At 48.7% G+C, this 27,701-nt stretch overlaps 1 protein-coding gene across 1 annotated transcript; it reads left to right on the forward strand.

The window, feature by feature from the left end:
- Positions 1-973: 973 nt before the first annotated feature.
- On the forward strand, positions 974-27,701 carry XPNPEP2 (X-prolyl aminopeptidase 2). The gene is made up of 21 exons (XM_007085437.2): positions 974-1,392; positions 3,920-3,996; positions 5,672-5,782; positions 6,926-6,989; positions 7,860-7,964; positions 8,209-8,295; positions 9,212-9,358; positions 12,309-12,410; positions 13,081-13,162; positions 13,448-13,643; positions 14,247-14,336; positions 15,601-15,710; positions 16,467-16,544; positions 17,650-17,721; positions 19,982-20,042; positions 21,252-21,321; positions 21,838-21,942; positions 22,405-22,464; positions 22,959-23,035; positions 25,533-25,622; positions 26,228-27,701. Exons 1-21 carry the CDS (start codon positions 1,344-1,346, stop codon positions 26,420-26,422), a joined length of 2,028 nt encoding a protein of 675 aa, XP_007085499.2. The 5' UTR covers positions 974-1,343; the 3' UTR covers positions 26,423-27,701.

Consider the following 27,701-nt stretch of genomic DNA (forward strand, 5'->3'; position numbering starts at 1 on the left):
GTCTTCTGAGGCTGTGGGCTCTGCTTTTATTCCTGGAGGTGGAGTTCACTGAACCTCCTTCCTCATTTAAATTCCCCTCCTTCAAGGAGTCCAGCGAAGGCCCCCTTTCCCTCCTCCGAATGGGTCTATTTTATTGTATTTGGATGAAGTATTTGAAAGCCACCTTAAACTTGTTGCAGATGTAATCAGAGTGTAAATACATTAAAAATAAGATCAAAAGGAAATGTGTGGTTTGCCTCTCGGGACCGCCAAGCTAGACAAGTACCTGTCCATTGGGTCTGTTTGTCTCTCACAAGTATTGCTTTTTCTGGCCAAGTGTTCTAGAGGGCATTTTTTGGGAGCTGTTTAGGCACTGTGCAGCCAGCTGCCCTCTGATGCCTTGGGTGTGGACACAAGGCTGGTCTCAGCTTCTCCACTTCCCCTGTAGGGACTCATGCTGGTTAGGAGTGACCTATACTGCAGGGGAACCAAAGCCTTGTTCTAGAAGCTATGGCAGCAAGGGCATGTCCAGTTCACTAAATTTGTCTTCTGGGGACCCCCAAACTCCCCTTTTTGAGTCTTTTTCCCTCTTCAGTGGCATCTCCTGGCCCGTCCAAATGCGGTCTTCATTCTCTCTCAGATATGTGGCTCAAAGAGCCGAATGGAACCCTGCCATCCCAGACATCCCAAGAGAAAGGCAGTCTTCCTCTCTGCCAATGACTGGCAGCACTTTTACAGAGTGGGCTCTACTGAGGGGACTCACCCCAGCTGAAGAAAGTAGCTCTCCTGCTGTTACGAACTTCCCCCTTCCCTGAGGGGTGCAGCAGGGCTTCCCAAACACTAGGGAGTGAGGACACTGGCTTTTTCTGAGACAAGCCAGCTCAGAGGAGGAGGAAAGATAAACATTCATCTGGGAGCAAAAGTGGGGCTGTATCCAGAGCCTGGGGTGGGGGAGCTAATGGGAAACAGCTTGCTGGAAGGAGGGGGACAGAATTCAGGAATGACTGAGACGTGCTGCTGAAGTGGGGGGCGGGGAAGAGCAGGCTGATTGAGACCAGCTGCGGCTCCTCTGCCCAGAGATCTTTGGACTCTGCACGGGGCGGGCTTGGAGAGTTGAAGCTTCCCCACCCACCCGGATTCCCGACTCCGGTCTCCGGAGTCCAGTCCGAGTCCGGAGCCCTCAGATACAAAAGACCAGAGGGGAACTCACCATCCACCAGCTGGACGCCTCCTCCCCATCGCCAGCCCCCACCCCTGGCTGCTCCTGTCCTCGGAAGGCCTGGAGGAAGAGGCCAGGGAAACAGCCCTGCCTTTTCCAGCCCCCCCATCCCTCCATCCACCCAGCACCGGCATCTGGAGACCCCATGGCCCAAGCTCACTGGGGCTGCTGCCCCTGGCTTGTCGTCCTCTGTGGTATGTGCATCCTGGTCCTTCCCTCCCATGCTGGGAGGGCAGATCCAGCTGGAGAGCAGCTCTGGCCTCTCCCCTCTGGGTTCAGAAAGGGTTGGAGTGAGGGCTGGGACGAGGTTATCTCTTTCTCTCTTGGTCCTCCTCGCTGTCATGAGAAAGAAGAACCCCAGAGCCAGTCTTCAGGGCCCTAGAGAGTCAGGTCAAGTCTGGATTGACACCTTTCCATTTCCACCTGTTAAAGAAAAGATGATTCTGGCACTTGTTAAAAGAGTATGGGAGACTTCATTCAAAATTATTGCAATAGGGGAGGAAGATCAGGCTCAACTCTGAATACAGCAAAGATGGCTGAGGACTTAACAGCCAATGAACAGAGTGAGGGGGCAGTGGATGGAAAATTACTAAGAGGAGACATCAAGGGTAGGGGAGTTCTTGCTAAGCCAGCTTCATAGGATTCTTACTGAACGCAGGCCAGGGTGAACAGATATCAAGGGTGAAGGCTGAGGAATTTGATCAGATAGCAAAGGTGATCAGATATTCAATCTCTAAATTGACTTAGCAAGATTCTTATTGAGGACTGGGTGACACAGGCCCACCAAGGACCAGATGGACATGGAAAGCAAAAGTCAAATTCTAGTGAAGAAGAGGCTCTGAAGAGCATAACTAAAGTTTGGTCTTTGTCACTCCCATGGTGCCCTGTTTGTCCTCTTTGGTTACAACTAGATGCCCAGCTCAATGTCCTCCACACCCATTCCACCCCCAGCCTTAGGGAGGCCTCGTTGCCTTTGCTCTCTATCAGCAGGACCCCGCTCATTCAGTTGGCACCCACTTCCTGAGCACCTCCCCAATGTTAGGCCCTGTGTCAGGGAACACAAGCCTGACCTTGGGAGCCACAGCTTTGGCCTTAGAGAACAACAATCTGGGTGTTGAGACAGACATAGTCTGGCTGAGTCTTGCTTCTTATGTTAGCATCCTAGCATCACCATTTTGCCAAATATTCCCTACAGAAATGGGGGTTCATTTTCTTAGATCAACAATATGGGTTGCACCTTCCCCTTGAGTTTATGAGACCAACATAGCCATGCAGGACATTTATAGTGTTAGATGCCAGCCACGCTCCTATCTGTAACTCAAGCCGCTCAGAAGGTAAAAGTATAGTGTCTCCCCGCACCCAGGCCCTCATTACCCTCTGGAGAGACCCATCCTAAAAGTGGGGGCTGGAGGGAAGGACTATCAGAGGCCATTGGACTCTCAGGGCTAGACGACCCAGAGCCTGTGGGACTTAGCCCAATGTCTGGCATTGAGTAGGTACTTAGGAAATGTTTGCTCAGTCAATACTGGGTGACTCCTTGGGTCACACCAAATTTGGGACCCAAATTGGAAACTAAGTCTCCATATACTCTGTCCTTTCTGTGGCACCACCCTTCCTATGGTTTACTTTTTGTACTCAGATGACCCCAGTTCAAATCCCTGCTCTACCACTGACTCACTGTGGCAAAACTTGGGCAAGTTACCAAACCTATTTGGGCCTGAGCTTCATCATCTATAGAAAATAGACAGTAATATCCACCTCACAAGCTTATTGCAAGTATATAATGAGATACTATAAATTACTGAGCTTGGGATTTTCTCTCTCTCCCTCTGCCCTTCTCCCCCACTCAAGCACTCTCTCTCTCTCTTTCACTGAAAAAAAAAAAGATTCTTTCTCTCCCTCTCCCTCTCCCCCCTTCCCATCTCTCTCTCTCTTTCTCTCTCAAAAAAATGAGCCTGAAACGAGAGCCAGATATTTGGGTTGTAAGAAATGGTACAAATAGGCCTTGAATTTAAGTAAACTCAATATAGGGGCACCTGGGTAGCTCAGTCATTGAAACATCTGACTCTTGATACCAGCTCAGGTCATGATCTCGAAGTAGTACAATTGAGCCCCGAGTTAGGCTCTGGACTGAGCACAGACTCTGCTTGGGATTCTCTCTCTTCCTCTTTCTCTCTGCCCCGCCCCCTGCTCATGTGCACAAATGTGCGGGTGCTTTCACTCTCTCTCTCTCTCTCTCTCAAAATAAATAAACATTTAAAAAAGAATGCTAAGGAAACCCAATATATATATAACTAAATGTATAGAAGGGTAAAATGAAGGTGGGTTGATTATTTAACGAGATCCTCTAGAGAATTTCAAAGAAAATTTGATTACAAAATTTTAATTTACATACAACTTTTCTAGTTTGGTAAACCCTGAAAAGTCCCAATTAGATTAGAAGGGAAAAGTTGATTTAATGAGCACTAAACCCCATGCAAAAGTGGCAATCACTTGTCAATGAAACAGGTTTCTTTGATTATGACCCAGGGTGCATTCAATTCAGCCTAATTTCCTATGAAATGTGATTATTTTTATCCTAAGGTAGAGTTGGACAGCATTGCTTTTTCAAAGGATGGAGGCCCAGTGGGGACAGGGAGCAGGATTGGGGAAACATGTCCCTGTGCTCTCTAGGAGCTAACTGGTCTCCAAGTGACCCTGGATTTTTCTCCTGGTTTCTAGCTTTGGGTGCCTGGGGCCACCCAAAATCAGTGGACCTGACGGCAGAGGACGTGAGAAACTGTTTAATCAGCCCTCCGGTAAGGCCCCGCCTCAGCCCCGCCCCACAGCTCCCATCTTCTCCCCATCCCCCATTGGCTCAGTTGCTAGCCTTTGCCTCTACCCACCTTTCTCCTGACTTCCGGACTCTGGGGCCACAGTTTCTGATTAATATCCCTCAGGTCGGGCAGCACATTCTCAGGTGTCTGACAGGCACACCCCATCCTTCCCTCCCATCCATTCCCACATCAAGTTATCTACTTCCGTCTGGGTTTGGGCAGCCCCACTAGAGGGAAGGAGGAGGGGCAGCAAGGAGGGTGAGGGGCTTTAGCTAGCCTTGGCTGACGCTGGGCAGAGGCAAGGAGGAGGATGGGAGGAAAGAAAACAAAAATTCTAAAGTTACAGTGCAAAGGGAGGCACAGAAGGGAGGAGGGATGAAGACAGAGCTAGAAAGGACAATGGAAGGGCAAGAGGGAGGCCTAGGGTGTGACTACAGGAGAAGGCATAGCATATTGGAGCTGAAAGGTCTTAGCTTCCTAGCTGGAGACCAGAAGATTCTTTCCACAAGAGTAGGGCAAAAGAGCTTCTTCAGGCAGGGGGAGGCACAGGCGAAAGCTGGTGGCCTGCCAACAGTTCACTAAGCATCAGGGCCAATGGGGTACATCTGCTTGCAATGTCAAGTTTATGAGACCACTGGGGAAGTCAGGTGGGTGGGAAAACCATGTTACTTTTATATTAAAACAGACATGGATATATCATTAAGTAGAAGGCAAACAAAACAAAAAACCCACACTTTTTATTTTATTTTTTAAGTTTATTTATTTCAAGAGTGAGAGAGAGAGAGCAAGCACACACCCATGCAGGGGAGGGACAAAGAGAGAGGGAGAGAGAGAGAATCCCAAGCAGGCTCTGCACTGTCAGCACAGAGCCCGATGCAGGGCTGGATCTCACAAACCTGGGCCGAAATCAAGAGTCAGCTGTTTAGTGGACTAAGCCACCCAGGCGCCCCTACCACACTGTTTTAAAGATAAAACAGCTTTTAAAGAAATGGCTTAGAGGGGATCTTTCTGGACAATATCCCAAACTTCTGGGGGTACTCATTCACTCTCCTCTGCCATTTGGGACTAGTAGGTGGAAACTTGAAAAAGTCCCCAAGGTAGGGTTGCCTGGTGAAATACAGGATGCCCAGTTACATCTGAATTAATTTCAAATAATGAATAATGTCTTAGTATAAGTATGCCCCAAATAGTGTGTGGGACATACTTATACTGAAACATTATACGTTTCTTATCTGAATTTCACATGTAACTGGATGGGCATCCTGTATTTTTATTTGCTAAATTTGCAATTCTGCTGCCAAGGTATCCAAAGAAAGACTGTCCTTCTAGCCTGGCCCAGTGCCAGGGCTCAGATCCCTGCACCCATGCCCCCATCTGAGACTCAGATCCCATTATTGTCACAAGGAGTTTCTCTCCAAGTTCTTCAACACCTACATCTCCTCTCAGCCCAGGCATCTTATTCTAGACTCACCCGTAATGTCAGCTGCCACCCCTTTCCTCTGCAGGCAGGTCCAGCCTGGCCACACCCAGTACCTGCCTAAGGCGGGGCGGGGGGGGGGCACCTGGTGACTCCTCTGGATGCTGGGGCTCAAGCATAATTTTCTCTAAGCAATGTGTGTCTCTATGTGTGTCTTGGTGTCTTCCTGTCACATGTCAGTACCTTCCAGTTACTGTGGTCAATACCACAGCACAGCTCACAGCCCTCCGCCAGCAGATGCACATCCAGAATCTTTTTGCCTACATCATCCCTGAAACGGATGCCCACATGGTAAGGGACAGCTCATCCCCCACCCGTGCCCTCTGCTATCCTGGGTCAACCACCAATGAGAACAGGGTACAAGTGAGAGGCTGCTAAGGTTCAGAAGATGAAGGCAGAGAAAGGATTCAAAAGGCAAGGGAAGGAAGTACAAGGCTTGGACATGTGAGTTTTAGGGCAGCTGAGAGAGTCTATTCCTTTACATAGGAGAGAAGCCATCACCAAATCTCCTTGCCTCCAGGCAATGAGACTATAAACAAGTTCAGAATCAATTTTGATCAGTTCCTAGATGGCAGATCCAGAATGAATGTCTAGGGCACTCCAGCCCTAGGAGGTTAGAGCGTGGGCTAGGAATCAGACCGGAAGAATTCTAAGTTCCCTTCCAGCCCAGCCTTTTCCATAACCTGATGGATGGAGCATTGGAATGATCCAGAGTCCCGGACTACTTGAGTTTGGGGTGTAGGCTGGGGGAGGGGAGCAGACAGGAAAGAAGATGGTCTGAACAAGAACTGCTTTTCCCAAAGCAGCACCCCTGCCAACCCATCCCACCCTTTCCCCACCACCGGCTCTGCCTCCATCCCATCCACCTTTTGAGCACTAGCCTGTTTGGAAGAGAAGGCATTTTCAGTGTTAATAAGATTGCTTGAACTGGTTTTCCCATCTTGGGTAAGTATCTCAACTTCTCTGAGCCTCAGTTTCCTCTTCTGAAAAATGGAAATAATGAGATCTGTCTCAAAGGATTATGATGACCAAAAGACAATTATGTTTAAAGCCCTCTGAAGAAGTTATTTATGGTGTACTCAGTGTACCATACTAGACAGGGAAGGGTGTGGCGACAGCTAGAGGGGAGAAACCAGAAAAACCAAAAGACACGATCCCAGACAGCACAGAATTTTCATTCTGACCAGGGAGACAAGAACAGGCCAGTTCTGGACTATGGGATTGAGATTCCAAGAGACACAGTTGTCCAAAGGAAGGGAAGATCTTGAGATCTGGGGGAGTGACAGAGGACTTCCCGGAAGAGGTGCCCAGTGTGCCTGGGCTTGTAGGACTTGTTGAATCTGACCAGACAGAAAGAACTGGGATGTGGTTGGGGGCGTTCCATGGGGTCTGACTCCATGAAGAAGGCTAACAATGGTGTTGTTGATTTCCTAGAGTGAGTACATCGGCACACGTGACAAGAGGCGTGCGTGGATGACAGGCTTCACAGGGTCCGCAGGTGACAGCCATTACCCTGCCCTTATTGCTTCTGTTGGTAGACCCAGAGGTAGTCACAGACGCTCTAATATGGCCAGTTCTCAGAAGCCAGGACCCCAAGACCTAATGTTCAGTGGTCCTGTCTCCCCTCTACCTTTCAGAAAAGGGTCGCCAGGGTATACATCTCATAACCCACCAGTCGCACTTCTCATGAGGCAGAAGGCAGGACAGCTGCCACTTCCACATCTAGCCACTAGGGGCCCGCTGATTCCCTTCATACATGGCTCACCTGGGGACAGTTTTACTTAGTGGGTCCTTCTGGAACATCACCTCACATGGCCAAATGAGTCGCAAACAAAAAAGCACTTTATGGGATCCCAGTTTCTGAAGGGGCCCCCCACTCTGATCCTGGCCCCCTGAATGAAATCCACGCTTCCCTTGCTGATCCTTAAACATTCCTCCCCTAAGCTTCAAGCTTCCTTGCCTTACTCATCTTTGCCAAAGATACTGGGTTTGGCTTCTCTGCCTGTCCTCAGCTAAGCCCCTGGCTTAGTGTCCCTATCAGCCACTGAGTCTTGATACTAACTACCACACCATCTTTCCTGAGAGCACCTACATGCAGCATTGACTCTTTTGGAAGGCCAGAAGCAGACACCACTTGTCCCTCCTTAGGTGAGGCTCTCAACACAGAGCAGAGATGCCTGACCCAAGCTGGCTTCCCCTGATGCTCTCCTTAATGTCTCCTGCCTCACTTCCTTGTAATGGAGGAGGGAAGTTCTTTCCGGAGACCCCTTGTGACATTCTCGGAGCCAGTACCATATTGCCCATGCACTAACTAAGGCCACCATCCTCACCTTCACCCTCAACTCCAAATTTCTCTGTTCTGCCTCAGGAACTGCAGTGGTGACCATGGGGAAAGCAGGTCTCTGGACCGACAGTCGCTACTGGACCCAGGCTGAGCGGCAGATGGACTGCAACTGGGAACTACATAAAGAAGGTAAAAAGGTCACATGGATTTGTCCCCCAAGCTCTGAAATCTAGACTAGGTTCAAGAAAGTACAGGTAAGAGGATGCATGAAAGGCCTCTATGGGAAACTTGGGAAATCTGAAGCCATCCCTCACCTTTGAAGCTGACATCAAGGAGGACAGACCTGGCAGGATTGTCACAGACAGAAGCCTGACTGGAGAGCCTGAGACTGTCCCTGGAGGTGACTTTCCATTCTTTCCTGTCTTCCTCTTAGTTGATACAGCTTCCATAGTCATCTGGCTCCTCACTGAGGTTCCTGCTGGAAAGCGTGTGGGTTTCGACCCCTTTCTCTTCTCCATTGGTATGTTTTTCCCTCATTCCTGCATTTGTCCACAGCAACAAGGGTGACTCAGCCCCTCTGGGATGTAAAGACGCATACCTTCGTAGAAGGAGGAATAGGATGACTCTAAAGACAGAGTGTCTCAAGTTATAGTTGCAGAATATTTTGCAACAAAGATTTACTCATGGACTGTGTAATGTAAATATATTTAAAAGAATGAATGCAGATTTTTTTTTAAGTCATGAGTACAGAGACCCAACCTAGAAGATCCAGGGAGTCATTAAGATCTAACAGACATAATATATATCTAGCAGACAAATAGGCCAGGATGTTCTAGAACCCAGAGCCATCCTCTGTGCTCTGGAGCTGTACCAATTATGGCACTAGAATCACTTGGGAGCACTCTTCTGAAAGGCAGCTTGGAAGGGTCAAAGAAGTTCAGTGAGCTTCTGCGCAAAGAAGCATATTCCCCTCCCCCCAGGATCATAGGTCCCTGAGCTCTGGGACCCCAGCCAGCTGGCCAAGGGTGGGGTCTTCACAAATATGTACCAAAAGGTTCCCCCTTCAGAACTGGCTTCTTTGCCAGCCTTTCCAATGGTGTGAGCATCACCATTCTTTGGACTGTGGCACTGAAGCTCAGTTACGATGGAAAGTACTGAGAAGAGGGCCCCATAGCCATTGGTGCTTAAAAAGATAAACCTAGCCAGTTGGCTGTGAGCAGGGTTGGGGTGGGCCCAGGGCAATTAGGCTTTGAAAGCAGAACAAGGAGGCTGAGAGGACATGCTCCAAGAGAACCAGACTGCTTGGACCTGCTCTGAGCAGCTGGGCTTCAGCAGTGGAGTAGGGGGCAGAGCAGATAAGGACTAACTGCCTGAGTCACAGTTTTCCCTGAGGTGCTAACAGGCAGGGGACAAGTGACTGCTTCCTGTCTCTGCAGGTTCCTGGGAGAGTTATAACATGGCCCTCATGAACTCTAACATAAAACTGGTGTCCATCACACCCAACCTTGTGGACCAGGCATGGGGGTCAGAGAAGCCTCTGGTTCCGAGCCAGCCCATTTATGTCCTGCAGGAGGCATTCACAGGTGATTCTCTAAGCCCCTTCTCCTTCCCAACTTGAAGCAACACAGGTCCCCACTGCTGCTCCTTTGGGTGAAAATTTTGTCCTAGGAATTACCAGAGCAATGGTTCTTGAACCTTTGTGTGCACCTGAATTGCCTGGGATGATTATTTAAAAAACAGATGTCATCTGAAAGAATCTGAATCAAAAGGTCCTCAGACCATATTTAGAAAACACTGGAATAAATAGTGTTAGGACTTGAAGACAGAGGGAGCAGGAAGGGGATTTGAAGACAGAACAGCAAGTGAGGAAACAAGGGAATCAGAGCAAGATGGGGAAAAAAAGAACCCCACCCCTTTGAAGAGAGAAAAAAACATGATATGAGTTGCTTGTGCGGTAGTGGAGACTGGTTTATATTGATTCATTCAAACCTTGACTTCTGGCCCTCCTGTAATAAGATGTCTGGGGTCAGGTGGGCCGGGCTAACAAAGGAAGTATGTAACTAAGTTCAGGGTCAATCCATGATACAACTTAAGGTTCAAGTTTTGGCCGGACCACAAAGGAAAGTTGACTGATCCCCCAAATCCTAACATCAATAGTTTTCATCTTGACCTCATTGATACCATCTAAATACATCATAAAAGAACAGCATGCTCTAGATTTTGTTAAGTAGCAACTAAAATCCTGACCATGACCAGGCTATTGATTATGAATCACTGTCTTGGACACCACCACCCCCTACCTCCCCAGGAATTCTGAACAAGCCAATGGACTTGGATTCCTAGCAATATTGGGCAATCTGAGAGGCCCCTTTCCACACACAGGTCCGTGCACATTTCTTGCTTGAAAAGGAGTCAAAAGAGCAGGAGGAAAATTGCAAAATAGCAAGGATGATGAAACAAGCTAAAACTGCCCAATTTTCTTTATCTGTTCTGGTATAATTTGCAGAATCATTCTGCATCTCACAAAAGCTTTTAAAGAAACTTGCTATCCAGGACTGTACCATCATAAATAATACTCATTCCATTCAGATAAAGAAGAGAGCAGTTATGTCTGGAAGGGGAGGGGATAAAAGAGGGAACCCTTCCAAGGGACTGAGGGAGAGTTCACATGGGTTTTAAAGTCACTTCCCACAAGTGACAGGATGCTGAGGCTTCGTAGGCTGCTCGTCTTCAAGGAAAAGCCATCCAGAGCCAGAACTGGGCCTGGCAGCCCAAGAACAGAGTTCTTGAGTCACTAAGCTTACAGAGACAAGAGAGACTTTCTCTCCAGCAACTGATAAGCTTTAAAGGGGGCAAAGGAAAAGAACGGGAAAAGTTAATTATTCCAAGATACCTGTATGCATCAGACAATTTAAAGTTGCCTGCATTTGTTGTCACAAAAATGTATCACATTCATGAACCTGGACAAGATAATTCTAAGGGAAAGGAGCCAGAGTAGGCCCCATAGTGTATGGTTCCATTTGTATGAAATATCCAATATAGCCAAATCCATAGAGGCAGAAAGCTGATTAATGTTTTCCAGGAGCTGAGGGGAGAAGAGAATAGGGAATGACTGCCTAATGACTACAGGGTTTTCTTTCAGGATGATAAAAATGTTCTGGAATTAGTTCTGGAATTAGACAGTGGTGGTTGCATAATCTTATGAATGTTCTTAAAGCCACTGAATTGTGCACTTTAAAATGGTTAAAATGATACATTTTTTTGGTATGTGTATTTTACCACAATAAAATAAAACAGTCATTAAAGAGTGTCATACCCAAAGCTTTGGTTCTTGTTGGATAGTTTTGCCTGTTTGCATAAAGTTTTTTTAAATGGCATTAAGTTGCTTATGTTAATCTCTGAGCCCAGCTAGGACCCTTAATGTTTATGACCTTCTGTCAGCAAAATATGAGCTGTGCCTCAGAACAGACCCTTCATGTGCATTACAGAGACTAGGGATAAAAGATGAAAACTAAAGTCTTAGAACCAGGACACAAGCATCCTAGAAAGGACAGCTCTGTGGCACAGAGTTTAAGGACAAGTCTGGGGACTGACAGTGTTAGCAAGATAGTCCAGTGTCCATATAGATTAGGAGGGTGGGCCATGTAGTCAAAAAGACCTGGGTTGAAATCTCTGCTCCACCCCTCCACCCCTTGCTACCTACGAAATCTTAGACAAGTCACTTTACCTCCCTGAAGACTCAACATCCTTATCTGTAAATGGGTCAGATAAGAATTAAAACAATGTTCAAGGACCCGTGTCTTATTAGGCACCAGGTTACTTCAGAGTAGAGGCTCGATCATGACCCAGCCTTGTCCCTTTGCCCTTCAGCCAAGGCTGCTCTCTTGATCTCTGTTCTGCATGCTTATTTATGGATCAGAAGGTTACACCAGACTTACTATACATCAAGACACCATTCTATGTGCATTACAAATATTAATTCATTTGATGCCCAAAATAACCCTATTGATGTCAATACTGCTATGATAATCCATCCTCATTTTACAAATATGCAAAATAAGACACAGAAGCGTTAAGTGATTTGTCCAAGATCACACAACTAGTAATGGCAGGGCCAGAACTTGAACCCAGTCAGCCCAGAGAGTCCATGTCCTTAATAATTACAGAAGTGAGAGTTTGTATGAAGACAGTGTTCTATTGCTTTTAAAGAAATGGGAAGGGGTGCCTGGGTGGCTTAGTTGGTTAAATATCTGACTTCACCTCAGGTCATGATCTCACGGTTCGTGAGTTTGAACCCCACATTGAACTCTCTGCTGTCAGTGCAGAGCCTGCTTTGGATCCTCTGTGTCCCTCTCCTTCTACCCCTCTGCTGCGCTGCCACGTGCTCCCTCTCTCTCAAAAATAAATAAATATTACAAAAATTTTTTAAAAAGAAAGAAACAGAAAGCCATTGCCCTGAGGGAGCCCTCTCAGGAACAGAGTGCCAAAGGGAAAGTATGTTGCTTATGCTTTCTTTGGCTCCTTTGCTTCAAGGGAACACCTGGCAGAAGAAAGTATCTGACATCCGCAGCCAGATGCAAAAGCATCCCAAGGCACCAACTGCTGTCCTTCTGTCAGCGCTTGATGAGACGGCCTGTGAGTGTGGACTCATGGACATGGGTGGGCGCCTCGGTCCCCCCAAACCCCAAGCCTCTTGGACCTGCAACCCAGAACTCCTCCCCCAGTCACCCTATCACCACGGGTTCTGAGAGCTCCATGGCCATGGTCTGTGGGAACTAAGAAGGCTAGGGGGCAGGAGATCATGTCTGCTTAATAAGAAAACCAGGAAGCCCAGAGCACGCTGTAGGCAGCCCACAGGCCATCAGAGGAAGGGGCTGAGCACAACAGCAAAGGCTGTCCCATGAAGGGAAAGGGGCCCAGCTAACACCTGCCATCAGCCTGGCCAGCAACCCAAAAGCATTCAGACTCCTAGCTTTCGCACCTGGTGGAGCCCTATTCTGTCCCAGTGTGGCATAGGGCTTCTTACCTGACCCTGGCTCTGGGCTTCAGATATTCTGGGAACCCACTGGAACTGTGCTGGTTGCTGGCGGGGCATCTTCATTTTTCTGGGAGAAAGGGGGGTCCATTGCTCTTATCAGCACCTCAAAGCCCCCCTCCCCACCAAACTGAGAAACTTTCAGAGGCAAATGTTCAGGCACACTGCCGGGACTCTTTGGGGCCCAAAGCAAATGGTGAGGCAAAGGTGTGCAAGTCCTTGCCTTGGGCAGACCAGCCTCAAAGAGACCCCATCAATTCTCTTCCCCAGGGCTCTTCAACCTTCGTGGCAGTGACATCCCTTATAACCCCTTCTTCTACTCCTACACACTGCTCACAGACTCCTCTATCAGGTATGGCTTTTCCTTGGCTTGCTCTCCAGGACTTCCTCCAACTCCCACCCCTTGCTGCTCTACCACTTACACGGCCCTGGTACACGGCCTTCCCAGGAACCTGCTGCCTGCCCCCACAGGATCCTCTAGGAAGCCTGCAGTGGGCTTTTCCTGACCCCTTGACCTCTGTTCCCACCTACTCCAAATATGGTTTGCTTGGTTCTTTGCTGGAGTTCCTCTGACCTCCAGGAAGTGAATCAACCTTAGAGACCCTCAGGACCCTCCTCATCTTCCGTCCCCACCTAGGTTATTTGTAAACAGGAGTTGCTTAAACTCTGAGACCCTGAAGTACCTCAACTCCAGCTGCACGGGCTCCATGTGTGTGCAAGTCGAAGATTACAGCCAAGTCCGTCACAACATCCAGGCCTACGCCTCAGGAAACGTGAAGATCTGGATCGGGACCAGCTATACTACATATGGGCTCTATGAAGTGATACCCACGGTAGGTTTGCCAGGCCCCAGCCTAGGCCAGGCATCGTGCCTGCCCCTGCTCCAGCCCTGATAAGTTTCAACCTAAAGTGGGGCCACAGCCCCTTGGCCATTCAGGCAGTTGGTCAATCCCCTTCTAGGCCTTTCCTAGGATGGAAAAAGAGGGAGCAGATGTCTGTCCACAGAGAGCTCAGAGGTTGTCAAGGAGACTAGAGAGGGAACAGCCTAGTAGACCAGAGCCTATGAAGTCACCAAACCTGAGACTGGGTCTTGGTTCTGCCCTGAACTGGCTGTGCAATGACCTTGGACAAGTGACTTAGCCAGTCCGAACCTCTGTTTCCTTACCTGTAAAATAAAAGTCCTGACCTCAGAGGACTTTATCTGAAGAGATTTAGAGGAGATGGTCCATGTAAAGCCCGGTGCCTGGCACACAGCAGGCACTCAATAAATGGTAGCTGTTATGACATGATACATGCAGGAAACTCACATTGCTAGATTAGCCCATTGACCACGTTGCTTGATTAGCCCAGGAAAGCTGGGCTTTCCTGCCAGTACTTTTCAAACCCCACTGTGCCCTGGAGATGGCCCCATACCTCTTCCTCTCTGCCCATGACAGGAGAAACTCATAGAAGACACCTACTCCCCAGTGATGGTGACCAAGGCGGTGAAAAATAGCAAGGAACAGGCCCTCCTCAGGGCCAGCCACGTAAGTCGCAGGAAGACTAGCCTTTTGGAAACTCCTGATTTGATGAATCAGAAAGGAGCCTGAAGAAGCTTAAGGAAACAGAGAAGTAGACACCAAACTCCTGGGCACCTACCTGGGCTTCATCCCCTCATGCCCGACCTGGTACAGTGGTTTAGGGCATGGGCCCTAGAGCTAGAGTGTCTGAATTCAAATCCCAACTCCTCTACCTACCTCCTAGCTGGGTGACTTTGGGCAAGTTGCTTCAGCTCTCTGGGCCTCAGTTACCTCATCTGTAAAATGAGTACCATAACAGTAGTCTACACTATAGGGTTGTTGTGAGGATTAAATAGATAAATATATATGCTATACAATATATAATATGTATAAAATATATAAGTAACTTATAATTAACATACTAATTATAATATACAAGTAATATAAAATATAATATATAATCATATATACATATGTGTACATATATACATTTATATGCATAGACTATGTGTATATATATGAATATAAATATATACTTATATAAATAAATATATGTAAATATAATATAGGAGTATATAAATACATAATTGTATACATATTATATGCATATATAAACATAATTAATAATTATGCAAATGTAATTATATTGAATAATTATATATATGTGTGTATATATATATGTGTCTATATATATATATATATATATATATATATATATTGCTTTGATCACTGCCTGGCACATTCCAAGTGTTAAGTAAGTGTTAGCTGGCCTGATTTCCTCACCCTGGCAAGAGGATAGCTTGCTCTTTTGGATATTCCTGTTCAAATTAGAAGAAACGCCGCATTTTACAAAACTTTCTTATAGATCATTTTAAACGTATACAAAAGTAGAGAAAACAGCATAATGATCCCCACGCACCACCTCTCTGCTCCAGCCCTCTTCAGCTCCTGGCATTTGGTCTACAACTCCAGATTCATTGCCTACGCCCCCACCCTCCACTGCTGGCTGGTTTTAAAGCAAATCCCAGCTATCATACAGTGTCTCCTGTTAACACCCTAGTATCTCTAAAAGAAAACACTTAGGAAGTGTCGCTAAAAGATAAGAACTCTTTTTAAAACATAACCACACTGTAATCACATATAAACTTTAAGAATCCCTTAAGATCATCAAATAGTCAGTGAAACCCTCGAGTTTTCAAAGCTCAGCTCCCCAGCAGCCGCCTGATCCCCTTGATCCCAGAGCCCTGGCTGTGATCCTGCTGCAGCCCTCTCCTCTGCTTGCCCGCTGCAGGTGCGGGACGCCGTGGCTGTGATCCGCTACTTGGTGTGGCTGGAGAAGAACGTGCCCAAAGGCACGGTGGATGAGTTCTCGGGGGCAGAGCTGCTCAACAAGTTCCGAGGGTGAAGAACCACTGCTGATATTTTGACCATTTTTAAGGGTGGGGGTGGGGGCAGGGAGGGGCACCTGGTCTCCTTACTTCAGCGGGAAGACCCTCTTTGTATTTGCGGGACCTCTCTGGAACAAGGAGTAGCAGGTTTTGGCGGCGGGGGGGGGGGGGGTCGGGGAGTTGGGCAGGGCGGGTTGGATGACAGTGCCTGGAATCGCTGGAAGCGGGACACCTTGAAGGGCCACAACCCATCAGTGCCCCCTGGTGTCTGCTTCAGGCACAGACCCTGTTTCCCTGGGGGAGGCTGGCTCAGGACAGGTATGGCTCCTGGGCCGCTTGAAAGTATCAAGTTGGGGAGTGAAGTTCCCTGAGGGCACGCATGGCCCAGGCCATAAGCATACTGTAGGTTTGAGGTGCAGGATGCTGCTGTGGGGCTGGGGAAGCTTTCAGACACAAGAAACTAGGTTTCTTCACTCTCACTTTACCATAAACTCACTTTGGGACAATGGGCCTTGGTTTCCGCATCTGTAAAATGGGGGAGGAGGGGGGCAAATTGGTGTCTACAACCCCTCCTTCTCTGACCTTGAATGCTCTATAACTGACAGACTGGAGTCTGGGAAGATGGCACCAGGAGGTGGGGCTGGGAGAGCCAAATGGAGTCTGGCTGAGGTAGAGGCAGCCATAACCTTCATTTGCCCTGATTAGATATGCTGGGTCCAGCCTAGACCCTGAGCCCATCCACTGACCATTCCTGCCATGTACTTTCCAGAAAGGAACAGTTCTCCTCTGGACCCAGTTTCGAAACCATCTCTGCTAGTGGCCTGAATGCTGCCTTGGCCCACTACAGGTACAGGAGAAGGAATTTTCTAGGGCCCTGTAGGGACGGGATCCTGGGGTATATGCAGGGGCTGGGGGTGTGAAGGAAGGAATGCTCTGGGGCCCAGGCCCACATTTAAGGTTTGAGACCCTTTAGCACTGTGGAGGCTACGATGGGCAGTGGAGCTCAGTCAGGGATTGGGAGTCTTCTTGGAATTAAAAGGCCTGAGCAGTTTTCCCCACAAAAGGCTGAGACTTTGTGAACACACAGGGCTGAGGGATCTGGAAAGGAGGCGGGGCTGCTGCTGGATGTTTTTCCTTGGCTTCCTGCGAGTTGTTTATATTAGCTAATTCTTAAAGCTCTCGAGTACATGAGGAGAAAGCCCTGTTCACCCAGCCTGAACCAACTAAGGAGGGCCCAGAGGTGGGCTAACCAGATGTTTGGCTCCATAGAAAACAAACACCTGCAGGCCAGCCTGATAGAATTTGGGGGCCCAAACCCACCAGAATGCCTCAGCCTGGCATGGGCACAGCAGGAAGAGATCAGATGTCCTCCATGGGCCAGCCTGGCCTCTCCCAGAATTCCCTCCCCCAAAGTCTCCCAAGCCCACAGCTGCCTTGGCCCAGCCCCTTCTCCCCTCTAGAGAGTAGCAGGGTAGGAATTCCTTGGCCCTACCAACTCTTGCTCTCTAGCCCCACCCTCGAGGACTCTCCCTTCATATTCCCTGGCTTCTCAGCGGTCACAGAAAGAAAGAGAGCACTAGACTGAGCATCTGGGTCCAGGCCGAGCTCCTCCCCAGCTTTACTGCACAGCCTCCTGCAAGCCTCTTGGCTTCTGTGGGCCTGTTTCTCCCTTATGTAGAAGGAGACGACTGCACTGGTTTGCTCTCTGAGGCTCTCCAGGCTCCTGCATTCTGGGTTCCTTCTTCTCTCTCTTCCCAGGGACCAAGGCCTTGCTTGGTGAGGTATAGGACAAGCAGGTGTGTACTGAGTACATTAGCAGCATCACCTGAGTACTCTTCCAGGGCCCTTTGGGAAATAAGGGGTGAGGGGGTTCCTCTGCTTCCACTCGGGACCTCCACCCTGCCCAGTGTAGGGTTAGGCTATTCCCTTCTCAGTGGCTCTCCCCTTCCTAGTCCGACCAAGGAGCTGCACCGCAAGCTATCCTCAGATGAGATGTACCTGCTGGATTCTGGGGGGCAATACTGGTATGTACTCCCCACCCTGCCCTGCCCGAATATCTCAACACAGACATCCTGGGCTGCCTGAGAGCTGGCCGAAGCTTTCCCTTCCTGGGTGTGGATCCTTTGTATGAAAAAAGAGAGCCCTGGATTGAATGACCCTGAGCATTGTTCCCATGTTCATACTTGGGGATCCTTGCACGATGGGAAACACAGAAGCCAAGTCATTGGGGCTGCCCGTGCAGCACCTCTGGGAGAATCAGAAACATCTCTCCTTGCTCAAGTGAAGTGGTTTTTTTTTTTTAATTTTTTTAATCTTTATTTATTTTTGAGAGAGAGAGATGGAGTGCAAGCGGGGGAAGAACAGAGAGAGAGGGAGACACAGAATCCAAAGCAGGCTCCAGGCTCTGAGCTGTCAGCACAGAGCCTGACGCGGGGCTTGAACTCATGAACCGTGAGATCATGACCTGAGCCGAAGTTGGATGCTCAACTGACTGAGCCACCCAGGCGCCCCAAGTGAAGTGTTTTTTAAGCCTGCATATTATTACACAGTCTGAACAGCCATGCTTAGCAGCCCTGCCTGGCTGCACAAACACTGTACTCACATTCTCACCTACTCACGCACACACCAGCAGCATGCATCCTCCCTCAGCCCCTTCTCCCCACCCTGCACAGATGCAGCGACCATGTCAGGTTGGGGGTGGCGGCCAGATCAGGCCTCCGCAAGCAGCAGGTGAGGAGAGAAGCACCCTCAGAGGGTGCCCAGAGCACAGCTGAAACAGGGCACACCTATCAGCCTGGGTATGTCTGTGAATAGATATGTGTGAGTGACCATGTGTAGGGTTATGTAGGAGGGCACTCTCCCCCCCCACCCCTGCCGCCTCTAAGACTCCACAATCTGTGCATCCACCTGTGTGCTCTCATTGAAATTAGTATATAACCACGGAGTGACTGGTACCCCTTTAGATGTGTTACCTTTGTACAGTACACAATCTGAACACACAGACATGTCACCCATGCAGAATAGGCTAACTAACCCCAGTTTTTCCTAATTTGTGACCAATCATTCACACAGGAGTTGAGATGAGATGAGTCAGTAGATTTTTCCCTTCTTATCTAGGAAGCAAGTGGATTGTAGAAAAGCTTGGGCAGGGTTGGCGGGGGGCCAGGGGTGGGCAGGAAGGGGTATGCTGAACTGATGGAAGAGCGAGGAGTAGTTTCAGTTTCCCATTCTCTATCCTGTGGCAATGGTGCATGTGCCAGTGACAAAGGCTCTTCGCTTGCTTTTAGTGCAGCTCTGGGAGCTAACCCGAGAGCTCAGCCTAGCAGGCTTCGCTCATCACATTGTGCTCATCATAGTCTGGCGTTGTGCTACTGTGTACTTGAAATGGCCAATGTGCAAAGAGGAAGTGAATTTGACGGGCGTTGCTGGATTGGGGCATGCTCAGAGAGGGTGAGGCCGGGGAACTGGTCACCTCACTTCCTCTTCTCCTCTTCTGAAGAAGTCTGCCACGCCCTGTGACCTGCTCCCAAGGAGGAATCCCCAGGGCCCTGGGATTCTCTCCCCTCCCCCTTCCTAGTGGTGACCACAGGGACCATCTGGGGGAACAGCTGCTGCTGTGGTTGGGAGTCAGACTTTTTGGCTTCTGGCTTCAGTTTCCTGGGACTCTGAGCAAACCCTTGTGTGAGATCCATATTTACAAGGAGAGATCTGTGTAGAGAGTCAATGCTTGCTCGAGGCCTGGCTTCACTGAGGCTCAGAAAGGGGGATGCCTCATGGCCTCAATTGCCTCATCTGGGAAATGAGGATAATGAAGCCCCCTCTGCTACCCTTCCCAGGGAGCTGCAAAAGTGTTCTAGAAATGGTAAATAACTATGTGAATGTGTAAGAGTATGATGATCTCTCTGAACCTCGGTTTCTCCACCTGTAAAAATGGGACAGTCCCCTTCCTCCTGCCTCCCCGAAAGCCTGGTAGAAAATTTGCTTGTAAAGCTAGGCTGACCCAAGAAACTCAGATTTGTAAAATAGCCAGAATAGGTGGGATGGGGGTGGAGTATGTATGTGGGAGATCAGAAATGTCAGACAACATAGTGATTTTGAACTTCATAGCTTTCAGAGTCCCTTTATGCACAGAAGCTGAAGATGAGAAATTGACAATGGCATCTATGTTCTTCCTTTACCCCTAACCCACCTCACCACCACCCCACTCTTACCACTCAAACCCCAATGGGAAACACACGGGAAGCACATGGCCAAGCTGTGTATGCTGACTGTCCTTCTCCACAGGGATGGAACCACAGACATCACCAGAACGGTCCACTGGGGCACACCCTCTGCTTTTCAAAAGGTAAGAATTGGACCCAGAATACCCCTACCCACCTTTACCCAACGGACACCCAAGCAATCACTCCAGCAAGAACCCTCCATTTTACGGAGGCTAAAGCTGAGGCCCAGAGAGGTTAAGTAGTTTGCCCAAGGTCACACAGCAAGTTAGTACCAGAAAACCCAGTGCTCCTGGCTACTTCCCCAGAGATATTTCAGGCCACCAACAGGGCCTCAGCTGAAGCTTATCATCATCCCATTTCAGTGACTCAGTGAACAAATATTTATTCAGTGCTGTCTGTGTGCCTAGCCCCGTGCTCCGTAGAAAAGAGGAAAAAAACATTCCAGGCAGAGAGAAATTGCACGAGAAGTCTCAGAGGCGGAGGTGGAAAGGAGCTGAAGGTTTTCAGAAAGCAGTGAGGGCTGGCCCACATGGAGAAGAGGCTCTATGTACACGGAGGGGAGGGTGCTCTAGGTGGCGAGGGAACAGGGGGCCACATTCATGCTTTCAGCAAGTCGACCGTGGCTTGAACGTGGTGCTGGAAATACAGAACAAACAAGAGCTGGCCAGGCCTCAAACAGCTCAAGTTTAGTGGGTTGAGTCCAATGCCCCGGGCTGTCGTGCGCAAGATGACAAACCTGTGTGCTTGCGTGGCCACGTGCGTGTGCACGTGTGTGATGAGAGGACTTACCACATTGCCACAAGGAGTGAACAGGAGAAGAGGTTGCTGTCAGCCCACCTCCCTCCCTTTACCCGCAAGGTAAACATCCCAACCGAGCAAGGCTGACCTGCCAGATTATGAGGCCCCAACCCAAACCTGAGGCCTGAAGGAAACTCAGGGATGATCATAATAGTAATAAGGGCGCTGATCTGTATTTGAACATTTACTGTTTGAAGCACCTCATGTGCATAAGTGGGCCTACTCTTCCTAACAGCCTTATGAGCTGGTACTATGATCATTCCATTACAAATGAGGAAATTGAGGGACAGTGTGGTGAAAGTAGCTTGCCCAAGGTCTCAGAGTTTGTGAGTGGCTACGTCAGGACTCTAGCCCAGGGGGTTTGCCTCCCAACCCCGTACTGTCAGGCCTCAGCCCACCGCCATCTATAAGCGTCCCTGTGGACCAGTTAAAGAGAACCACATGGACCAAGCTCCAGCTTTCAACAGGTCCCCCTCGGAAACTCCCAGGATCCTCCCCTTACTCACCACGTTACCTCTCCCTCTCCCCATCAGGAGGCATACACCCGTGTGTTGATCGGAAATATCGATCTGTCCAGACTCGTCTTTCCTGCTAATACATCAGGTGGGTTTTGGAAACCAGGCTGGACCCAGAGCCTCAGGCCCTGATTTCTCTGGACCCAGACTGCCACCCTAGAAGGCTAGTGTGGCAGGGATTATATCACCATCCCATCCATTGTATAGATGAAAAAAATCCAGCCCAGAGAGTGAAAGCAGGTTGCCCAAGGTCACACAGAAGATTACTGGGAGAGCCAAGCCTTGAACCCAGGCCTCCTGACTCCTAATCTAATACTGCAGCTCAGTGGGGTAGGGGAGGCTACTGTGGGCTGTAGCAGTCATGGGAGGACTCCTAGAGGAAGTGGGTGTCTTGATGGATGGGGAGAAATTATAGTAGAGTCATCAGTCTAGGTAACGTAGGTACAATGTAGGATGTGCTGTAAACAATGCATGCTAACCTGCCTCTCAGGAGCCACTCTCCACAGGTACCATCTTGGTAGTTGACTCTGGGACAAGAGAGCAGGAAGGGGCCAAGCAGACAGTTAGGGTCCAGCTGACTGACTGGGGGCTATCTCTCTTCCAGGGCGAATGATGGAGGTGTTTGCCCGCAGAGCCTTATGGGATGTTGGGCTCAATTATGGTCACGGGACAGGCCATGGCATTGGCAACTTCCTTTGTGTGCATGAGTGTAAGTGTCTCTTCGGCACTTCCCTGGGCTCCCCCCCCCCCACTTCTTGTGAAGGAGATAGAACATAGGTATGTTCTATGGAACATGAAATGTTCTATGGAAATGACCGAGACCCACAGAGATGCAGTGACCCACCCAGGGTTAACCAGCTGGTGGGAGGTGATGCTCCACAGGGTAAGTGAGAAATCTTGACACCTGGCCATTCCTGCTGCCTGCTTGGCATCTGAGAGGGCCTCAGAGAGAGGAGTGGCAGGTCAAGGCCTAGCGGCTGGCTGGCATAGATGCCAAAGTAATAAAAAACAGAGCCAATGTGGTCTCTGTGCCAGCCCCAGGTAGACAAAGATGTGGTGGACAAGTGCTGCTGGAGAAAACCCAGTTTCCCCAGTTGGTCCCCAGAGCCTGCTAGTTTCTGAGCTGGAGAGTATGAGAGGGTTGATGCTCTGCCTACATCTCCTTTTCCAGGGCCAGTGGGATTCCAGTACAACAACCTCCCCATGGCTAAGGGCATGTTCACCTCCATCGGTATGGCTCTCAAGCTCTTCCACCCCCTCCCCCGCCCAAGACTAGCCCAGGACTATAGTTGAGGGAGTGCCAGCCTTCAGGGAGCATGCCAGGCACAGACCCACTGGGATCCACCACTCCCAGCGCCAAGTAGATTGTCATACCCCAATCCTAAATCCCTTCAGCTCATACCCTCATTTTGCCCTTGGGAGTCAGTTCCTGACTGTACATCCAAACACTGGAGACTCAATCAAAGGTGGGGAAACAGGACAGTAGCACACAAGGAGATGGGGGTGCCTCCAGGATCCAAGTGAGCTCTTAAGTCTTCTCTGCTTGGCTACAAGGCCTGGCAGGTTGCCTCTGCGTGGTCAGTGAGCATCTACCCAGTGGCGGGTCTGCCTGAGCCAAGAGACAGCCAGACAGCTGGGCACTCCAGCCACTCCTCAATTTGGACAGGAAACACAGGCTTGGGTCCTCCTCCTGCTTAATACCACAAGCATCTCTGTGTCTCCTAGAACCTGGTTACTATCAGGATGGAGAATTCGGGATCCGTCTTGAAGATGTGGCCCTTGTGGTAGAAGCAAAGACCAAGGTAAAATGCTGCTGAAGCGGCCTAGAGCTGTGAACGGCACAGCAGTGACTTTGGGCTGCATGGGGTATAAGGAAGGTCAAAGGAGAAGGGCATTAAATAGGCAGGCATGAATTCATTTGAAGTTTTCCTGGGCTCTAGAAAAATTCCATAACTCAGAGTTTCTCAAACCTGTTTGCACAATAGAATATCCGCATCATCAGAAGAGCTTTTTGTTTTTAATGCCAGTGCCCAGGTCCCACTCTAGACCAAATGAATCTGTGTCCCTGCCCTAAATCATTGGTCCTCAATGCACATAATAATGGCCAGGGGAGTTTGTTCGACATGAAGATTCCCTATAATAGCAGCCAACAGGATAAAATTCTTATGTATAAACTTAAAAAGACTTATATGGAGAAAATCTCTACTGAGGGACATAAAAAAGATTTAAGTAAATGGTGCTCTCTGGAAAGGAGCCTCAGTATTATGGAGATGTCATTTCTCCCTAAATTAATCTATAAATTCAAGACAACCACAATTCCAATGCTAACTGGATGCTTTTGTGACTTCACGAAATGATAGTAAAATTTGTAAAAATAAACGTGCAAAAATAGCTAAGTAGATAGGAAAATTCTGAGAAAGGAGAGCAATAAAGGAAACTAGCCTTTTCAGATATTAGCACAGACTCTGAAGCTACTGTAACTAAAACAGTATGGCACTAAAGATGAGAGAGACAGATGTAACAATGAAACAGAATAGTCAGTCCAGAAATATGTCCTCTAATTTCTACAAACAAAGTGAGAATTTAATTTATAATAAAGCTGGCATTTCAAAACAATAAAGACCAGAGACATTTTATAAATGGGCAGGGGGGACAAATGGCTAATTTGGGGGGTTATTAAAGTGAAGAACCTTACTCTTACACCTAAATAAAATTCTGAATTGATCTCAAGATTTAAAGGTAAAACCATAAAAGATCTGGAAGAAAATCTATATAAATTCATTTATAATCCCAGGGTGAAAGTGGGCCTTTCTATGCAAGACCTGGAAGCCGTGAAGGAAATTGATCAATTAAATTTAAAACTGTCTGTATGGAAACAAGACCATAAACAAAGTCAAAAGATGTATGACAAACAAAGCACGTATAGCAAAGAAAGGATGCATTTCCTTCTTTCACCATGAGCTTTTTACAAACCAGTAAGACAAAAATAGGGAAAACAGGGGGGAAAAAAAAGCAAAGGACATGAAGAGGCAACTCACTAAGATCAACACAAATGCTCCATAAATGTGAAAAGATGCTCATCTTTATTCTTAAAGAAATACAAATCAAAACAACAATAGAATACCATGTTCCACCTGTGTGATTGGCCAAAGTGAGAGATTTTGGTGATACCCAGTACTGTTGAACGTATGAGGAAACGGGCCCTCTCACACTGCTGGAGGAAATACAAACTGATACAATCTTTCTGGAGAACAGCTTCACAATATCTATCAAAACATCTATTTGAAATGCCTATCCCTTTTGTCTCAGCAATACCTCTGCCAAATATGTATCTTCTGGATATAGTCCCAAAAGGTCACCAAACTGTTTTATACATTGATGCTGATTGTAGTACTTGTACTATGGTCATAGTGAAAAAGAAGTGGAAACAGATTAAATATCCATCACTGATTACATAAATCATCATCTGCATACTATGGACCCTTACGCAGCCCTCAAAAGAGACTGAGGTAGATATCTTTGTGCTAATATGCAGTGCTCTCCTATGTTCCCTTTTAAGAGGGTGGTGAGCAGGTGCAGAAAAGCAGGTGGGATCCATTTTGTGTGGATTAAAATACATACATACACACATACACACATATAAACCTACGTACTGTATATGTCTTAAATGTTTTCAGGAAGGAAACCAGGCAGGGAGGAGACTTTCAATTTTTATTGTGTATTCTTTTGTAGTTTGAACTTTCTAAGCACAAGCAAGCAAAGGATCTCTGGGAAATGGGAATTATAGACTCTTTATTCTTCTTTATATTTATCTCTATAGGTAGGTCCATTGATAGATACAAAGAGATGTAGGTAGATAGAAATATATAGAGATATAGATTACATGGATAGATATAAAAACCTAATAACTTATCTTAAAATTACTTAAATGTAGTTTCCCAACCCTGTGCTAGAGATTCTCACTCCAGTGGTCTGGGGAGGTGGGGGTGGACCCTGGAATCTACATATTTAACAAGCCCCCTCAGTGCTATAGATGCACACACTTTGAGAAATACAGACCTAAGTCTAAATTTTAGGAATCCAGATGGAAGGACCAAAGGCGAGGTGTTAAGTGATAGACTGGGGTTTGGGGAGGGTCAAGGAGACTGTAGGATGTTCAGGCCTATCTTGAATCTCAAGCTTGACAAGTGTCAGTTCCCTGTGCCCATGGCTTGAGTGAAGCATTCCCTCCCTCCCTTCAGCCTACCACCTTCTCCTCACTCATTCTCCTGCTTTCCCACCTTCCCTGTGGCATCCCAGTACCCCGGGTCCTACCTGACCTTTGAAGTGGTATCCTTGGTGCCCTATGACCGGAACCTCATTGATGTCAGCCTGCTGTCTCCTGAGCAGGTAAGTGATCCTCAGCACTTTGATCTTTCAGCCCATGAACCACTGACTGATTTCTTCCCAACCCTGGGCCTCTCTTGCCTCTTCTCCCTCTACCCCAAGACCCTCTGCCACTTCCCCTCACCTGGGAGGGTCCACGCTGTTGGCATTTATAAGCACATCCTGAGGCATCCATCCCCTACTCACCAGAGACCCCAAAGCTTCTAGAACTCTTTGGTCAGACCAACCTACCCAACCCCCAGTAGTGAACTCCTGGGGAGTCTCTGCCACCTCAAGTCCTAGCATAAGCCTCAGTCCCTTCTTCTGTAAAATGGGGATAATTATGCTTGCCTTACTTTCATTCCTGAGCCACTCCCATCTGCCACCCACCCCATGAAAGTCACTATGACACTAAACAGCCACTGTGGTGAACTGCCTCTAAAAAGGCCCAGAAAATGCCTGTGGCCTGAGGATGGCTAGGGACCTGTGGGGTACATAAGGGCTGAGGTGGGCAGCTGCAGTACCACAGCAGGGGGCTGGATGGCACCGAGGTCTCACCTTTTGGTGAAAAGGTCTCACCTTTTGGCAGCCTGGCCTGGGGAGGTCCTAACCCCTCCTTCCCTTTGCAGCTCCAGTACCTGAACCACTATTACCAGACCATCCGAGAGAAGGTGGGCCCGGAGCTCCAGCAGCGGCAGCTGCTGGAGGAGTTCGAGTGGCTGCAGCAGCACACGGAGCCCCTGTCAGCAAAGGCCCCACACACTGCCCCCTTGGCCTCTCTGTTGGCAGTCTCCTCTCTGGCCATCCTCGGCTGCAGAGTCTAGAGGCTCAGACTCCCTGGCCAACCCTCTAGCTCAGCTCCCCTCACCCTGCACCACCCACGCCCCAGGAGCCCTTGCCAGCCCCTTGCCTGAAAACCACTGCCCTCAGCCTCCTTCTCCAGGACGAAGTTCCACAGACACAGAGCTTCTTGGCCCCGGGCAGGCCCCGTCTGGGCTTGTGTACCTCACCCTGGGTTCCCAACCCTAGCCCTGGGATAAGAGAGCCAGCTAGTCCCTTTCCTCCTGTAAGCCCAGTAGGCCTAACCTATCTACAACTTGGCAGAGCCTCTTATCACTGCCTCCTCCCCCCCCCCAGCAAAAGACCACTATAAGGCAGTACCCTAACCCCCGGGGGGTCCATGGCCCTGGGAGAGCCCTACCCTATTGCCACCCTTTGGATATAGCCAGAGTTGTTCCCGCCCTCACTGGCTCCTGACTTGCTGGTCTTTCCACACCCTTGAAGCTGCCTCTGACCACTCCAACCTATCCCTGGCCCACCAGTGCTCTCTTGGCGGCAGTGCACAGGCTGAAGGAACCAGGGGGGCCTCCAGGTTCCCTGCTGTGCCTGTAGATAGAGAGTAAAAGAAGGTGGCTGAGTGTTCTGGTTACACACTGCAACCAGGAAAGCTAGCCAGAAAAGGGGCACGTACACCAGCCTGCCCCACATGCGAGCCCATCATTTCTAAACTCTGGGTGGGTTCCGTGCCATTTGACAGGATAGGGAGTTAAGCCATAAGACTTTGGCCACCGGGTAGGAGGGCATGTGGGGAACATTCTGGAATATGACCTTACTCAAAGTTGGGAACAACCTGAGCAGCAGTGCTCAGTCACTATCCCAGACTTCCCAGCACATGGGTAGCCCTTTTCACTTTCCAAAATCCAGCCACGGTGACAATGCTGTTAAATCCCCCAGCATCCTTGGATGGTCTTTAACCTGTGTGGGCTGGTTTAACATGTGTGAGTCTGGTTTCCCCATTTTACAGATAGGAAAACTGAGCTCCAGACAGGTGGGACCTCTCCAAGGGCACACATTGTTTGGCTAGGACATGGTGGGGCCAGAATGCAGTGACAGTCCAGCTGTTTTGCCCCCTGGCACCGTGGAAAATCCCTGAACATACCTCCAAGTTCCCTGAGCCCGCTGTTGGGGGCAGGGCAGAAGGGAGGGAGGCAGAGTTTTCTTTGGTCAGCCCTGCCGTTAGCCACCTGGGCTCACATCCTGCTTGATGCTTAAAACAGCATGGCAACGAAGCCTGCCTCTGGGTTTTGCATTGTGTCTTCTGTG

This window comes from Panthera tigris, chromosome X (genome assembly GCF_018350195.1).
Source record: "Panthera tigris isolate Pti1 chromosome X, P.tigris_Pti1_mat1.1, whole genome shotgun sequence".
Lineage (NCBI taxonomy): Eukaryota > Metazoa > Chordata > Mammalia > Carnivora > Felidae > Panthera > Panthera tigris.